Genomic DNA, 13,240 nt, shown 5'->3' with positions numbered 1-13,240 from the left:
AGCCTCCCTTCACCTACGTGTTTCATACAGAAGATTAATCTGCCAGATCTAATGGACGTTATCACTGCGATGTTATCCTCTTATTACGACGCCACCCTGTATGACCGTCCTAAGGCTATTGGCTAAGCCCATAGACGTCGCGACGCTCGATTCCTTCCAACTAAAACACATTTCCCGCCTCCCTCCACTTGCCGGCCGCTAAACCGCTTTGTCCCTTATAGTCGGTTCGATGAAACTCGTGAAAAAGCCCAAAAGCATTCGCCGAGTCTCGTTCGATACGTCGATGACAGGAGGATCGGATCGCACGTGTGAATTTGCTCTACTTTAACCTCCAGAAGACAAGACGAAACGTCTGGGCTGCATCGCGCTGATTCAGACGACGTCAGGCGTCGACGTCGTTCCGACGGCAGGCGTAAATACGTAAATTCTGACATCGCGTTAAACTTACTAACTGGATCAGCGTCTTACGTCTCCTGCGTATCCCGCGTTGCTATTCTACACTCGTCGTTGACAGGAGAATGAGTGAGAGAGAGAGAGACAGTAATATCTTCTATAGATATAGCCTTATATATACATGGAGTGAGAGAGAGAGAGAGGGGACACACGAAACTTAAAGTGCTCTGGGTTATTCGATCCCATAAACTTATTACAGCCTAAATGGAAATACCGCGGATCAAGTATCGCCTTTCCACGAATGTAACATTAATTGCACAATTTCTTATATTCACTCTTATTATTATAATTCCAGGCGATCCCGAAAGCTCGCGAGGATGCGGGACCGGCTCTCGTGGTACATGGTCTTCCTGATCCTGCCGACGATTTTACTGGCCAGATCGCTGGACAAAGGTATGCACCTTAGGTTACGTAACGCGTCGACCCATATGCAGTAGAAAAGGCCACGTGACAGTGACGTCACAGCACATACCTCCCAATATGCAGCGCATTCCCATAGTCGTTAAATGGCGCCTGCAGGACACATGGAAACCGGCGGATAATAGCCGGGACACGAGCCTTTGATTATGTCGCGAACGTAGCACATCGATCCACGTGAAAGTTCCTCGTTCGGGATTATCAACTTATAATCCTGTGACGAGCGGGATTCAAAGTTGGACAGGAGTTGGCTGCCTTTTGCAGAATACCGGGAAACCTGTTATCGGCCCCCTGGAAAAAGCCTTTCGCTTTCGTTTCGAATCGGCCGATGGATCATCGATCGGCCTGTGTAATTCGAGTTTTATCCTCGTCGGCGAACGATTCGACACCCTGTACAGTATATATACATATATAGAGACACAGGTACAAGTTTGCGTACCATTCACCAGGAATGCCAATTGTTTTCCACGACATCCGGCTTGCCGGTGCTTATGTTGCTGAAACAGGGTGAAACGGGTACGAAATTCAGCATAAACTTCGTACATGTCTACGCTATAGTACGTATAGTACATATGCATGGTATACACGTGTCTGGTACCTACCGTTAACATACCATATGTACACAGTCTGAAAATTTTCTGAGGATAACGCGTCTACTCTATAGAAAAACAGTGAGCGCACGTATCTAATGTCTAGACGCCTCGGTCGACTGGGTTCTTGTAAATACAGACGAAAACGTTTCACGATTCATTCGAAATATAGAATTTTACGGCAGACTGAGAATCCGAGGCTGTTCGTAAGTTTGGGATTTTTTTTTTAAATCAAGAAGCAGATACACGTACCGGGTGTTGGAGATATTCCGGCGTGTTGGCCAATGCTCGTTAGCTCGTCAAAGGGATCGTAAGAAGGCTGAGGGAGCTAGCGAAGCATGTAGCTGACAAGTTTATCAGCTCTGCTTATGAGGTTATGAGTTTTTCCTGGGTAACGTTTTCTGGAGCGGGAATGAATGTGTGGGGGAGAGAGAGAGAGAGAGATGCTTCCATTGCAATGATGAAGAGGCTGGGGTGAAAGGGGGTGCAACATATATTGGGCTAGGTTAATAACGTCACAGGAAGGACCGACGACGCTAACGGGAACATCTCTGGGCCACTTAAGATAAGGTCCCTGATAGTCACAGTTATAATCGTAAAGCTTCGAGAAAATGCGAGAAGATCGGTCGGTAAAGAAGAGATTTTGCTATCGGGATGTAAATTTATGAATGATTTGTGTTTTGCTATGTTTCGATACATAATATATGCGCTTCACTGGATTCGCACGATCCATCATTTTGTCTGTAGATTTACGGGAAAGAATGACGGCCGTGTAGTGTTTGTTAAGTAGACTTTACATGAGCGATAGGGGGGAAAAAACGAATTAAGTCGAGTCTCTTTGGTTACTTATTTATTTTGCTTTCGTTCGCGTTGATATTCGTATCCGGTTGTTCGAGTTCAGAGCAAATAGTCTTTCCAGATCGTAGGTCTCTCTCTCTCTCTCTGTCTCTTCTGTTATATATATTCGACACTCTCTCTCTCTCTCTCCTCTGTATACTCGCTTCCCTCTAACACTGCAAAATTCAGCCAAAGTTAGTCGGCATGGAGTATTCGCAGCTATGCGACCGCTATAGGATGTGTATGTACATTCCACTCGGTACACTCTGTTGGCTATCAAGTAGAGAGGTACCAATTATTCGAGTGGTAGATTGCGGAAGGAAACATTAATTAGATGATGATACTTTTTTTAAATATATCATGCACTCTTTCCAATACCAATTAAAATACTGGGATAGTACGTTATGTAGGATATTATATAATCAATCTACTCTACGCTACGAAAATGTCTCAATTGCGACTCCCGCAGGTTATTTGTAAGGCAAGCCTTAATTAGCACTGCGAAGTGCAACTCGAAATTCCTCCGTGAACTCCGAACGCAACTGACGTTCAACGAATCAGAGGCGAGAGTCGCCGAATTCTCTGTCAGAGAAAGGACAGGGCGGATATGGGGTGGCGGAGGACGACGAAGGGAGAAAAAAGTTAAAAAAGAGGGAAATTAAAAAAAAGAATTACGCGGACGCGTTGAACAGGGTAGCTGTAGCAACTGAATCTTTTTTGACCTTGTTTACGGTTTAAGCTCCCTCGCCGGAGCAATTGTATGTGAAATCCTTTTTTTTTCTCTTCTCTTTCAGTGCCAATACATAATTTATCGAGATAACCTCGACGGGTGCATGTAAAAACGTAATGAAACGAGGACGTAGGTACCCGGGCTAATTCCCGCGGCCCTCCGTCTCTCGGAACTGAACCGCGAAATTGTTACATCGCGAATCCTTCCCCGCCGACGAGTTTAACGCGTTCCCATGCGAAAACATAGGAAACTCGACGGGCTGTGCAGTAGGTTGCAGCGGTTTGCTATTCTAATTAAAACGAGCCAAGTTGTTTCTGCCGTAGTCGATGACTCTGCTGGATTCGACTATTTCCATGGTACTGGCAGACGTGTAAAGTCTGCAGCCAGGGTCGTTTCGAGTCCTTTGAAAGATTAAGACTTACACACTTAACGGTCGCGTTCCACCGCGCGCGGTTAGTAAACAATTTCATCACGGCGACGAATTACTCCTGCCGGCGGTTACAGTCCACGTAGACCGGTCTGGACTATTCCAGACTATTCCAATTGAGTATATCGTTCCACGAAGCAAAATGGACTAGACAGAATTAACCCAGAATATTCTAGAGCACATTAGGAGCAGACGGATCTGAACTATAGTCCAACAGTACGCGAGTATAGGTAAGAGTAACAGTGAGCGTTGAATTAATGAAATCCTGCTCGCACAAGCATCGATACAGCAGCGACTGTTTAATCACAGATAAAGAACGGGGTCACATTTTGAGTGTCGATAACGGATTGTATAGGCTATCCGAAATAATTATTAGCCGTCCGAATAAATATTCACAGCCAACTCGACAGTTTAACTGGTTTCGGGTGGTTGTATCAGGTAAGACGACCTCGGGACGGCCGTCACGCCTCGGAGACTGCCGATTGGTGCGCCGGGCGAGACTAGTGGCGCTAGCGGGTAGTGGTAGTGGTTTTCTGAAACACTCGAGGTGGGAGCCAAGAATACAAACGCGCTCCTAGTAACCAGAGGTGTAAGTAGCTTCTGTATAAGTTTGCATTGTCTCGAGAAAACAAAAGGCAGGTAGCTTATGTCCCGCATTCAAAAGCTCAAAGTTCAGTCTCGAGTGTCCTACTCTCCTTTCTCCATCCTTTTCTCTTACCTCCCTGACCAACACGCACGTCCTCCACTCACACACAGCCCCCTGTACTCTTGGCCCCGTCCCCACCTTTCTCCCGCCAACCGCGTTTTTTCTTCGTCACTTCGACGAACGTTCGAGAAACTTTTCGAGCTTCTTAGAGGAGACTTCTTTCTTTTTCTTTTTTCTTCTTCCTCTTTATTATTCTTCTTTTTCACTCTTCCCGACGTCCATTCTAGTCGCTGTTCTTATCCTTCCGACGAACGACGCCTGGAAGCGTTCGGGTACGGTTAAGCATCGCTTGGTTGAATCACAGGAGGACATAGGGAGGACTTTTCAAGGATATAAAAATGACATAGGGGATATCGTCGAAACTAAGTTTCGATAAAGGTTCGAGCCGTAATGGAATCCTAAAAGACGGAAGGTAAACAACCATACCAGATACTCGATCTAGATAGTGTATCCAGCCAATCGAAGGTAGACAAGGTGGAAATTCGTCGTGTACGGTTTTGTGATACAGGGGTAATACCCAATGAGAGATTTACGATGGTGTCCTTTAACGAAGACGAATCCTCGCAGAAGATCGGGACGCACGACCTGGTCGCTTCGCGTTTCGTTAATGGTCGATAAAATTGGAGAATCGTCGTTGTACCTTGGAGAAAGGACAAAACGGGGCGTTGTCCTTAGTCCCGAAGGTTTCGATGCTCGGCCAAGGAAACTGGGCCTCGTCCAGCTAAGATCCCCTTACAGATACACTTTCAGCCCTTGGCAAAGTGGTTGCGTAATTTATTAGGTCAGACTAAACAACACGATACAAGAAGGTTCGATGTGACGGTTGAGTATGCCGTTTTATTTTCCCATTTTGATCAGCCCCTTTTTCTCTGTAATGAGATTCCACGAAATGAACCTTATAAGGCTTCCCTTTATTTTTCTCTTTAGCAGCTTCGATTTACTCGAAGCATGTATAACTATATCGATAAGGATTTCGTTATGGTAATTCGTAACTGTTATGGGTCCATTGAATATACGCGAGGAGTGTGAGCGAGTGATGCGTGAAGCGCGAGGGAGGAAGCGAGAGAGGCGAGAGAGCTGCGTGAGAACCGAAAGAGCCCTGTTGGCTATATCGATTTGGCGGGTAATTCAAAAGGTGGCCAAGTATAACGAACGCAGTTCCGTTAACGTGCTGCAAATTAATTTCCGGCCGAATCAGCCAGCCGGGCGGCGGCTAATAGCCGCTGGGAGAAAAGCTTTGATCGGGAAATCGAACTGCATTCCGTGCACGTATACATAAATGGAAACGCTCCATGGAAAATGTGGGCTGAACGCGATACTCGGGAAGATGGAACTAAGCCGCTTGAAAGTGCTCGTTCCCGCTCCTCCCGCTCCTCCCGCTCCTCTCTTTACTCTCTGTTCCTCTTTTCCTTGTTTTTCAAGTTTTCTAGAAAATTCAGGGTGCACGTGGTACAGCACGAGGCGCACGAATCGCAAGATATGTACGCCTATGGTTTATCGAGTATGAGTGTATCGGGGGTTGAACGTGGGGGGGTAGCGAGAGGGATGGAGAACTAAAGTAACACTAGCTGCTGGTGTAACGTTCAGGTCTTAAATATCGATTTAACCGGCCCACACGAAGTTTATCTCTATGGAAACTAAGCCTTTAGATCGCTGCGAACAAAGAGAGATACTCGCAATACTTCAGGCGACCGTTGCAGATAGGAAATATTCAAGCTCACGATCAGACTCTACGTCGCTCTCTGGAAACCTCCTTTATCCCACTCGGATTCCCTTTCAGTCCTGGGCTAAAGTAATGGCGACTGTCGAGCAGCGAGTGTACTCTGAAAATTTCCTATTTTCCCGATGCTTTTCGAACTTCCCGTTATTGCTACTCAGTTCCTCTTCAAATATTGTGCTTCCTTTACGGCTGCACTTTTCGTCTTCTTCCCTCCACCCGCCAGCCCCCCCCCCTTTTTCCCAACGCATCCCAAGGTTTCGTACATTTAAATTCGCAAAACTTGCCGCCAAAAAAAGTACTCGACTGTTTCTTAGCTTCCCTTCCCTTTGTCCCGTCTTCACCCCCCCCCCCAAAACCCATTGGCGCCGCACTCATTGTCAAAAGGGGGTCGGGTACTCGAATCACGGACGCATAGAGTTGCGAGAGGGAGAAAATTCTGACACGAAAAATATAAGCAAATTAAAGCACTGCGCCTCTTTCGAAAAGCGTCACATATTTCACCCGAAAACTTTTTCCATCAGAGTAAATCGTAAAGCCGTCGCTCCATAACGCGACTCGTTGTTAACATCCTTCGAAAGTTCAGCTATCGTTCTTGAGTACAGCACAGCCCCTTCGACTCTCCCTTCGACTCTGTACTAAAAGTTACACGCCACGTTTCTATGCTTTCCATCTTCGACGAAAGACACGTGACCTCTGACACGCAAGCCCTCCGTGACAGCTTAGCTATCACTGCGGTTCGCAGTCGTCGTCGAAATAAACTCCGAGCTAAGTGAGTGGTGTATCATTGAAGCCGCGATGAAAATATAATAAAAAAGGACGAAGATCGTAAATTCCCACGGGGACGTCGTACGCCGCGAAATGGGAGGAAACGCGTGTGGATGAAACTAAAAGAGATGTGGACATCGCGAGGGAAATTAAAGAGAGTACCGATGACATTTTTTCAAAATGGGCACCGTGCATTTTTTTTCTCTCTCACGTACCTGCCAGTGTCCTGTGCTTGTATACCTGTATAGACAGCCTCGTATCTATATCGCTAGAATGAAATTTCTGTCTTTTCTTTCAGATCGACGCGTTCCTTACAGCATACCCTCAGACTGGAGAGCACTCTGGTACAATAATTTCGATGAGCTGCAACGCGTCAACGAGGCCAACGACAACAACACAGTTTCCAACGTGACGGTGCAGCTCGGCGGGACGGCCTTTCTGCACTGCAAGGTTCGGAACCTTGCCGAGAGGACGGTATCCGACGCCGAGGTAAGTCGGCTTGGTTGACCGTTCGTTTCGAAAGTGGAGCATCCATTGGTTGGCCAGTCGCGCAAATCAAAATGACAAAGCCAATCGCTTGCGAGCAGTTGGCCATGATTTTTACGAGCATCGACGGGGCGACTCGAGTACCGGGACAGGGTGACTCGTGCGTCTTTAACTTCCGGAACAGTCGGACGTCCGTTTTGGAACGGGACACTGGGCGCAGCGTCCAAGACGCAGGAGGTCAACGATCCGGGAACAAGAGGAGAAACGTATGGAGCTGGAACGCAGAGACAATTCAGACTTGAGACAGGAAAGAGATAGAAGAAAAAAGTTGAAACTTTCTCTCCGAGGATATTTCTCTCTGCTTCCGTCTTCTGTCTCCTGGGGCTACTTACGTTCTCCTGGAAGATCCTGTGGACATCCCGCATCTTCCCCATGTCCGACCCATGTTCTCCCTATCCCAACACTATGCTAGTTAGACCTCTTTGTCAACCTATATCCCATTCCCTACCTCGCTATTAAGCTCTTGTTGAATTATTTATTTATTGCCTCCGCCAATGCGATTCTGTGTGTGTGTTTACCGGCGAATTCGTTCGCTGCGATTCGCACGAAATTACAGAGTCCTGCGGGTCGTTACAGCGCCACTTCCCATTAGCGGAAGCATTAGTAACTACGTTTAATAGGACGTTGCACTTATCCGCCATCACTCCGAGGCGGCCATGTTTCACGATCAGGAAGATAATTCGATCTCGCGTACCGCAGCATCCCTAGCGGTAACGTTTCACTCGGTTAACCGAACTTTCATCCCCCCCCGCCCCACTTTTTTTGTTATTCCTCCCTGGGGTTACTCTCTTTTTTATCCATCCCATCCCTCCCTCTTCCTCCTCTCAGCCTATCGCTCCCCGACCTTCATTAAAAATTTCAAATATCTCATATTCGAAATACGAACAAATCGCACCCACGTAGCAATAAATTAAGCTCGAAAGTCAAATTTGACTTGGTTACGAATTCTCTGAGTTTGAATTGACGTTTCTCAAGCTTCCGTCTCTTTGACTTTCAGATATCCTGGATACGTCGGCGAGATTGGCACGTGCTTACCAGCTCCATGTTCACCTACACAAATGACGAGAGGTTTCAGGTGCTTCATCCGGAAGGATCGGACGACTGGACGCTGCAGATCAAATACGTCCAGGAGAGGGACAACGGGACCTACGAATGTCAGGTGATAAGGACGATATACATACATACAGTGTATATTGTAATAGAAGTACAATAAGCTTGAGTATGGTATAGTTTATATATATATATATATATATGCATGTGTATACGGATCGATCAATCGATATATCAATGTTGCCACTTTGATCGTAAAGTACAATAAGCTTGAGTATGGTATAGTTATACGTCCAGGAGAGGGACAACGGGACCTACGAATGTCAGGTGATAAGGACGATATACATACATACAGTGTATATTGTAATAGAAGTACAATAAGCTTGAGTATGGTATAGTTTATATATATATATATATATATGCATGTGTATACGGATCGATCAATCGATATATCAATGTTGCCACTTTGATCGTAAATATTAAAAATCCCTCGTCCAGCCCGTACAGGTTGACAGAGGCTGAAATAACCGTGGAAATAGGAAAAATTGAACAGGGCCAGGCAGGTGTCGCGCACCGACAGCCAATCGGCTACACTTCCTAGTTTCAATTTTGCTACGGAATCACTGCTCTCCAGAGATGTAAAACCGTCGCATCGCACGATAGATCAACGACCAGTTTAAACTTCTGATATACGGCGGTGCGTTCGGAGTGATCTATGCAGCTGTAGGTACGGCTGCTACAGATTCTACCTACCAATCAGTCCCTTTCGCTCGTGTTATAAGATAACCTTATTCCTATGCTTTCCTTTCGTTTCCAAGATTCTGCACTTTCCAAAGTATTCGTGCTCGTGCATTTTCTACGGCGCTGCTCAAATTGGAGCAGTGAAAAGAGAGGCGTATAATACTTACCCGGGCTACGTGCGGGTAAGGTTCTGAGGATACTTGGACTAAAACCGGAGAAGGGTCAAGGGTCGCGATACGGTAACCAGTGACGAAATACCTTGTTGAGTATATATGTTGACATCCTTTGCCATACGATGAAATAATCAGTGAAAATTTTAGAAACGGCTGTACCTTTATTTCTCTCGTGCTCGCCGGCTGCTGACTAACGAGCGAAATTCGTCAAAATCATAAATATCCTGGCAATTTAAGCGCTGTTGCTTTCAGAGGGATCTGGCTGCCGCGTCGCATCGCTCCTGCGTGTAAACGAACGGATTGGTGGGATTAACAATTGGTTCGATGTTTCGTTCGACTGTTACTGAAATCTGGGATACTTCGAAGCTAAACTCCCGATTAACTATTGGTTGCCATGGCAACGTGCCGGGGATTTTGGGAAATTCTTTCAGGATTCGTGCACTCGGTCCGCTCGAATCTTGGGGCTCAGAGTCTTCCGGTAAATATTATACCGGGAAAAATTTGTCGGGAGCATTAAAAGGAGGAAGAAAAAGTTTATAAAAATGTAGGAGAGAACCTCTGGGATTACTTTGAACATTATGGAGGCTGCCCAAAGGCGAACTGTTCCGCGCTGGGAAAGTCATGTCGCCGTTACTTGAGGTCCCACTGGAAGGCCGATATACGTCATAGAAATGACGTGGCAATTTCAGAGGAAGTCAAAATTGCTTCGAAAATGGAAGGCGACCTCCCTTCGCGTGTTGCGTGATAACGCGTGTAATCGCCTGGAGGGGGATATCGAAAAGTTGTAATATTTTTGGAATTTACGATTTTCCAAAACTTTCGTACTTACCTTTCAATCGGAAAGGCGCTGGCGAATTAGCGGAATGAGTGCGAGAGAGACGAGGGGAGGAAGCGAAAGTGAATGTATCGAAGAGAGAAGCAAGACGGAGCGAGTGAGCCAAACGAATCTCCAGCTGTGCGAAATTCTACTATCAGGAAGTTTCCCAAGATCCCTACACCTCCGCGTTGTTATGTGCCAAACGTATTATCCGAATAATTAATTCTCCCTGATACCACCTCACGCCGCAAGTCTTGTCCAACCTTGCGAACTGGCGCACCGGCATTCTAATTAGAATGAGTAATTACTTTTAAGTACGGCTTAGGAGGCTGTGGGACGGAATGGTCCATAGGGAGGGGAGTCCTACTCTAGTAAGTAGATGGACATTTCTTTCGCGCTACGAAACCTCCGCTTTTCCGTGTTTGCGATCCTCTGCGTGATATTTGCCCCGGCTGCCGGATCCTCAAATGTTTCCTTCCGAAGCTTATGAAATATTATTTGTCATTGGGAAAAGTGGGAAAACTTTGGAAATTAATGTACGCATACCTGAAACGAATGAACCGTAACGTAACGACTGTGCCGGATATTCATTTGCCCTTGGCATTTATTTTTCAGCATGTCCCAAAGGGGCAAAAAAGGTACCGCTGAAAATTCCCCCACAAGTTTCAAGGCGCTCCTTGTCGAATAAATGAATATCTGTAAATAACCCAATTTATTACTCGGCTTTACATTTTGGACGCGGTAATTCTTCCTTCTTCGTTTTGTCGTGTCAATCGAAAATTGTGTCGATCCCCTCTGCCACCTCAGCGACAGCTACCGGAAGTTCAAGGGGTGCCTTGTCTGTTTAATGCAAATGCATATGCATGCTGCCTCGGAGGAGAGTGCGAAAAGTCAAAGATTCAAAATGGCGACCACGTCTACTTTATCTATGCTCGGTACAGATATGCATGTACGTTATGTAAGAATAGGATAATAAAAATTTTTAATTAATTAAAGAATTAAAGAATTTTTAATAATTCAATTTATCGGATTTCCCAGTGCTTCGTCGAAACAGCAACCAACTGCTAGAATATATGAGACTTCCCGGTAACACGATTGCATATGCAAACCATATAGCGGAGGCCGTAGAGAGCAACATCAAAGATCCAAGAGCAGAAGGAGCAGAGGGTCCGGCATGTGACAACAGCGTCAAACTTGATAGATCTAATACGGTCAGGCGGAGGCTGCGCTCTGGTTCAACCTGAAACTTCAAAGATCCAATATGGCGAAGAACATCCAAGACGAAGAGCAACAAGGACAGAAGACTGGTAGCTGCTTCCACCTGGCGGGTAAAAAAGCAAATTTCCAAGAAAATAGAAGCTTCGAGAATTTGTACAAGAGGAGACATCGAAAGAAACGAAGATTGCTCCCTGGTGACGATTTCCTTATATCTCTCTTTTTCTTTCTCCTTAGCGCTGCCAGTGACGTCATCTTCCTCTCGTACAACGACGCCCCTGATATCCCAAGTCGGCGTCACGACGTACTCGACGAAATCTTCTCCTCGGCTGTACATACTCCGAGCATGGCACATGGTGCTGTACATAAGTATGGCGGAACTACGTGGGACACGGGTAAAAGAAGAGGAGGGACAAAGAGAAGATGATAAGACAACGGGAGAAAGAGACAAAGGAAGAAAGAGCGAAAGAGAACGAAGGCTCTTATAAGTTCCCAGTTGCTTCTGTTTTTCTGTGAAAGCGGTTGGATGTCTCCCCGGGCTGTGATAGAATCGATGTCCCAGAAGCATACGCGATCCTGCATCCACATTCCAGAACGTATTCCTCAAATAGGACGATATCGAAGGTCCCTTCCTTATTTTCTAGAGAATTCTGAAAGTGCGCGTCGATCGTCGAGTTAGAAGTTTTAAATAAAAAGAGCACCCATACCTTCCTTTTGTGTTCGAGAACGCGTAATTCACGATTCCCGTCCGTTGGACGGGATCGATTCTCATGGGTAAAGAAAGGGACTGCCTGGAGAACCCTAAGAAGAATAAAAAGAATCGTGGCCAAGATACGGAAAGTGAGTCAAGAGACTGTTTGAGGTTGAACTTCTTCACGGGACATTTCTGAAGGATTTCGAAGGATCGAATGCTAATAGTATCTGTGAGATGTGACTTTTTCACGTCTAATAGATATATAGTCAGCTGGGGTTCAAGGTAGTCCTGTAGGACGAACTTCAGGACGTAAGTGGGAATATTCAGAGTCTAGTAAAACGTAAAAGTTGTAGACACCCGGCTAGCGAGGGAGCGCCTGATAACTTTTTACTAGCGTCTCATGAATTTTGACAAAAGTCTCACTGGGACCCCCGCGAACCGGTCCGACTTGAGCTTCGGGCACGGAAAAGGGGCCCCCAAAAATTGAGCCCGCAGGGTAATAAGGGCGCGAGATCCCGACTATACGACTCTCTCATTAATATAGATACACTTTGATGAGCTTGCTCGTACATTAGCCACGACTCCTCGAACCTCGCATTATCTTCGACCCAGTCGTTCGTCTTGGAGTCGATGTTGTCTTGTGGTTCGCCTGGTGGGGAAACGCCAGGGAGGGTTCCAGGTACGTCATTTACCCATGAATGATCGTTAAATTGGAAACCGTCTACTTCATTAGCCCTTCCGCGAGCAGACAGTAATTCAAAAGATACTGAAATTTTGAGCTTGCTAAATAGAAGCAGAGAATAATGGAGATACCGCTGACTCCCTTGATATTTAGGATGAAGAAGAACACATAGTGCCATTGAAGATCCTGAGAGGATGCTGGGACGGCGATAAGGAGGATGGCAGGGACGGAGGGGATAGCTAAATTTTCTCAAGGAATCCAGGGTTATCAACAGAGCCGGTGGGAGGCAACGGCACGATGCGCGTCCATCTTACAACGTTAAGGTCGGTCCTGGGTGAGGTCGGTCCGAGGCTTTTGCGAGTGTTCAAATGGATGACGGAGGGAAGGTCGGCTGATGAGATGGTCTCTGCTGGCTTCGGGCTTGTTTTACTCTCTCAAATGTAAATAGATAGTCGCTATTACGGCCACTGCACTGTGTGGCATTGCGCGGTACGTTTCCCTTTGTTGAAGGTCTTGCACTATATATATATATATATATATATAACGACTGGTATACGTATGGTGTACATGTTTGTATTACTAGAAGGTAACTATACTAACGAGTAGCTAGAAAGGGAGCCACCCCAGTGAAATACCTTAGTGGTAATTTCGCTGGCTGATGTGGCGGTAGCATGTTC

General features: G+C 46.1%; 2 protein-coding genes across 5 annotated transcripts in view; both read left to right on the top strand.

The window, feature by feature from the left end:
* Nucleotides 1-13,240, top strand: part of LOC107263267 (hemicentin-1) — a 53,440-nt gene that overhangs the window by 31,338 nt on the left and 8,862 nt on the right. For all 4 annotated transcript variants that reach the window (XM_015730277.2, XM_015730278.2, XM_025080587.1 and 1 more), the window contains 3 exons: nucleotides 749-846; nucleotides 6,944-7,134; nucleotides 8,189-8,350. In XM_015730277.2, coding sequence (XP_015585763.1) covers nucleotides 771-846; nucleotides 6,944-7,134; nucleotides 8,189-8,350 — 429 coding nt within the window. In that variant the 5' untranslated portion in view covers nucleotides 749-770. The remainder of the gene's footprint in view (nucleotides 1-748; nucleotides 847-6,943; nucleotides 7,135-8,188; nucleotides 8,351-13,240) is intronic.
* Nucleotides 11,016-13,173, top strand: LOC107263268. Its single transcript, XM_015730280.2, has 2 exons — nucleotides 11,016-11,300; nucleotides 11,425-13,173. Exons 1-2 carry the CDS (start codon nucleotides 11,234-11,236, stop codon nucleotides 11,673-11,675), a joined length of 318 nt encoding a protein of 105 aa, XP_015585766.1. The 5' UTR covers nucleotides 11,016-11,233; the 3' UTR covers nucleotides 11,676-13,173.

The sequence above is a fragment of the Cephus cinctus genome, unplaced genomic scaffold (assembly GCF_000341935.2).
Source record: "Cephus cinctus unplaced genomic scaffold, Ccin1 Ccin1_scaffold0143, whole genome shotgun sequence".
In the NCBI taxonomy this organism is placed as follows: domain Eukaryota; kingdom Metazoa; phylum Arthropoda; class Insecta; order Hymenoptera; family Cephidae; genus Cephus; species Cephus cinctus.
This window is presented reverse-complemented; position numbering and strand designations above follow the sequence as displayed.

Bases quoted from the DNA above. Each gene is read 5' to 3' on its own strand.
- LOC107263268 (XM_015730280.2), top strand. From the start codon at position 11,234: ATGGCGAAGAACATCCAAGACGAAGAGCAACAAGGACAGAAGACTGGT. The intron at 11,301-11,424 runs GTAAAAAAGCAA...CTTTCTCCTTAG, and splicing joins TAGCTGCTTCCACCTGGCGG to CGCTGCCAGTGACGTCATCT.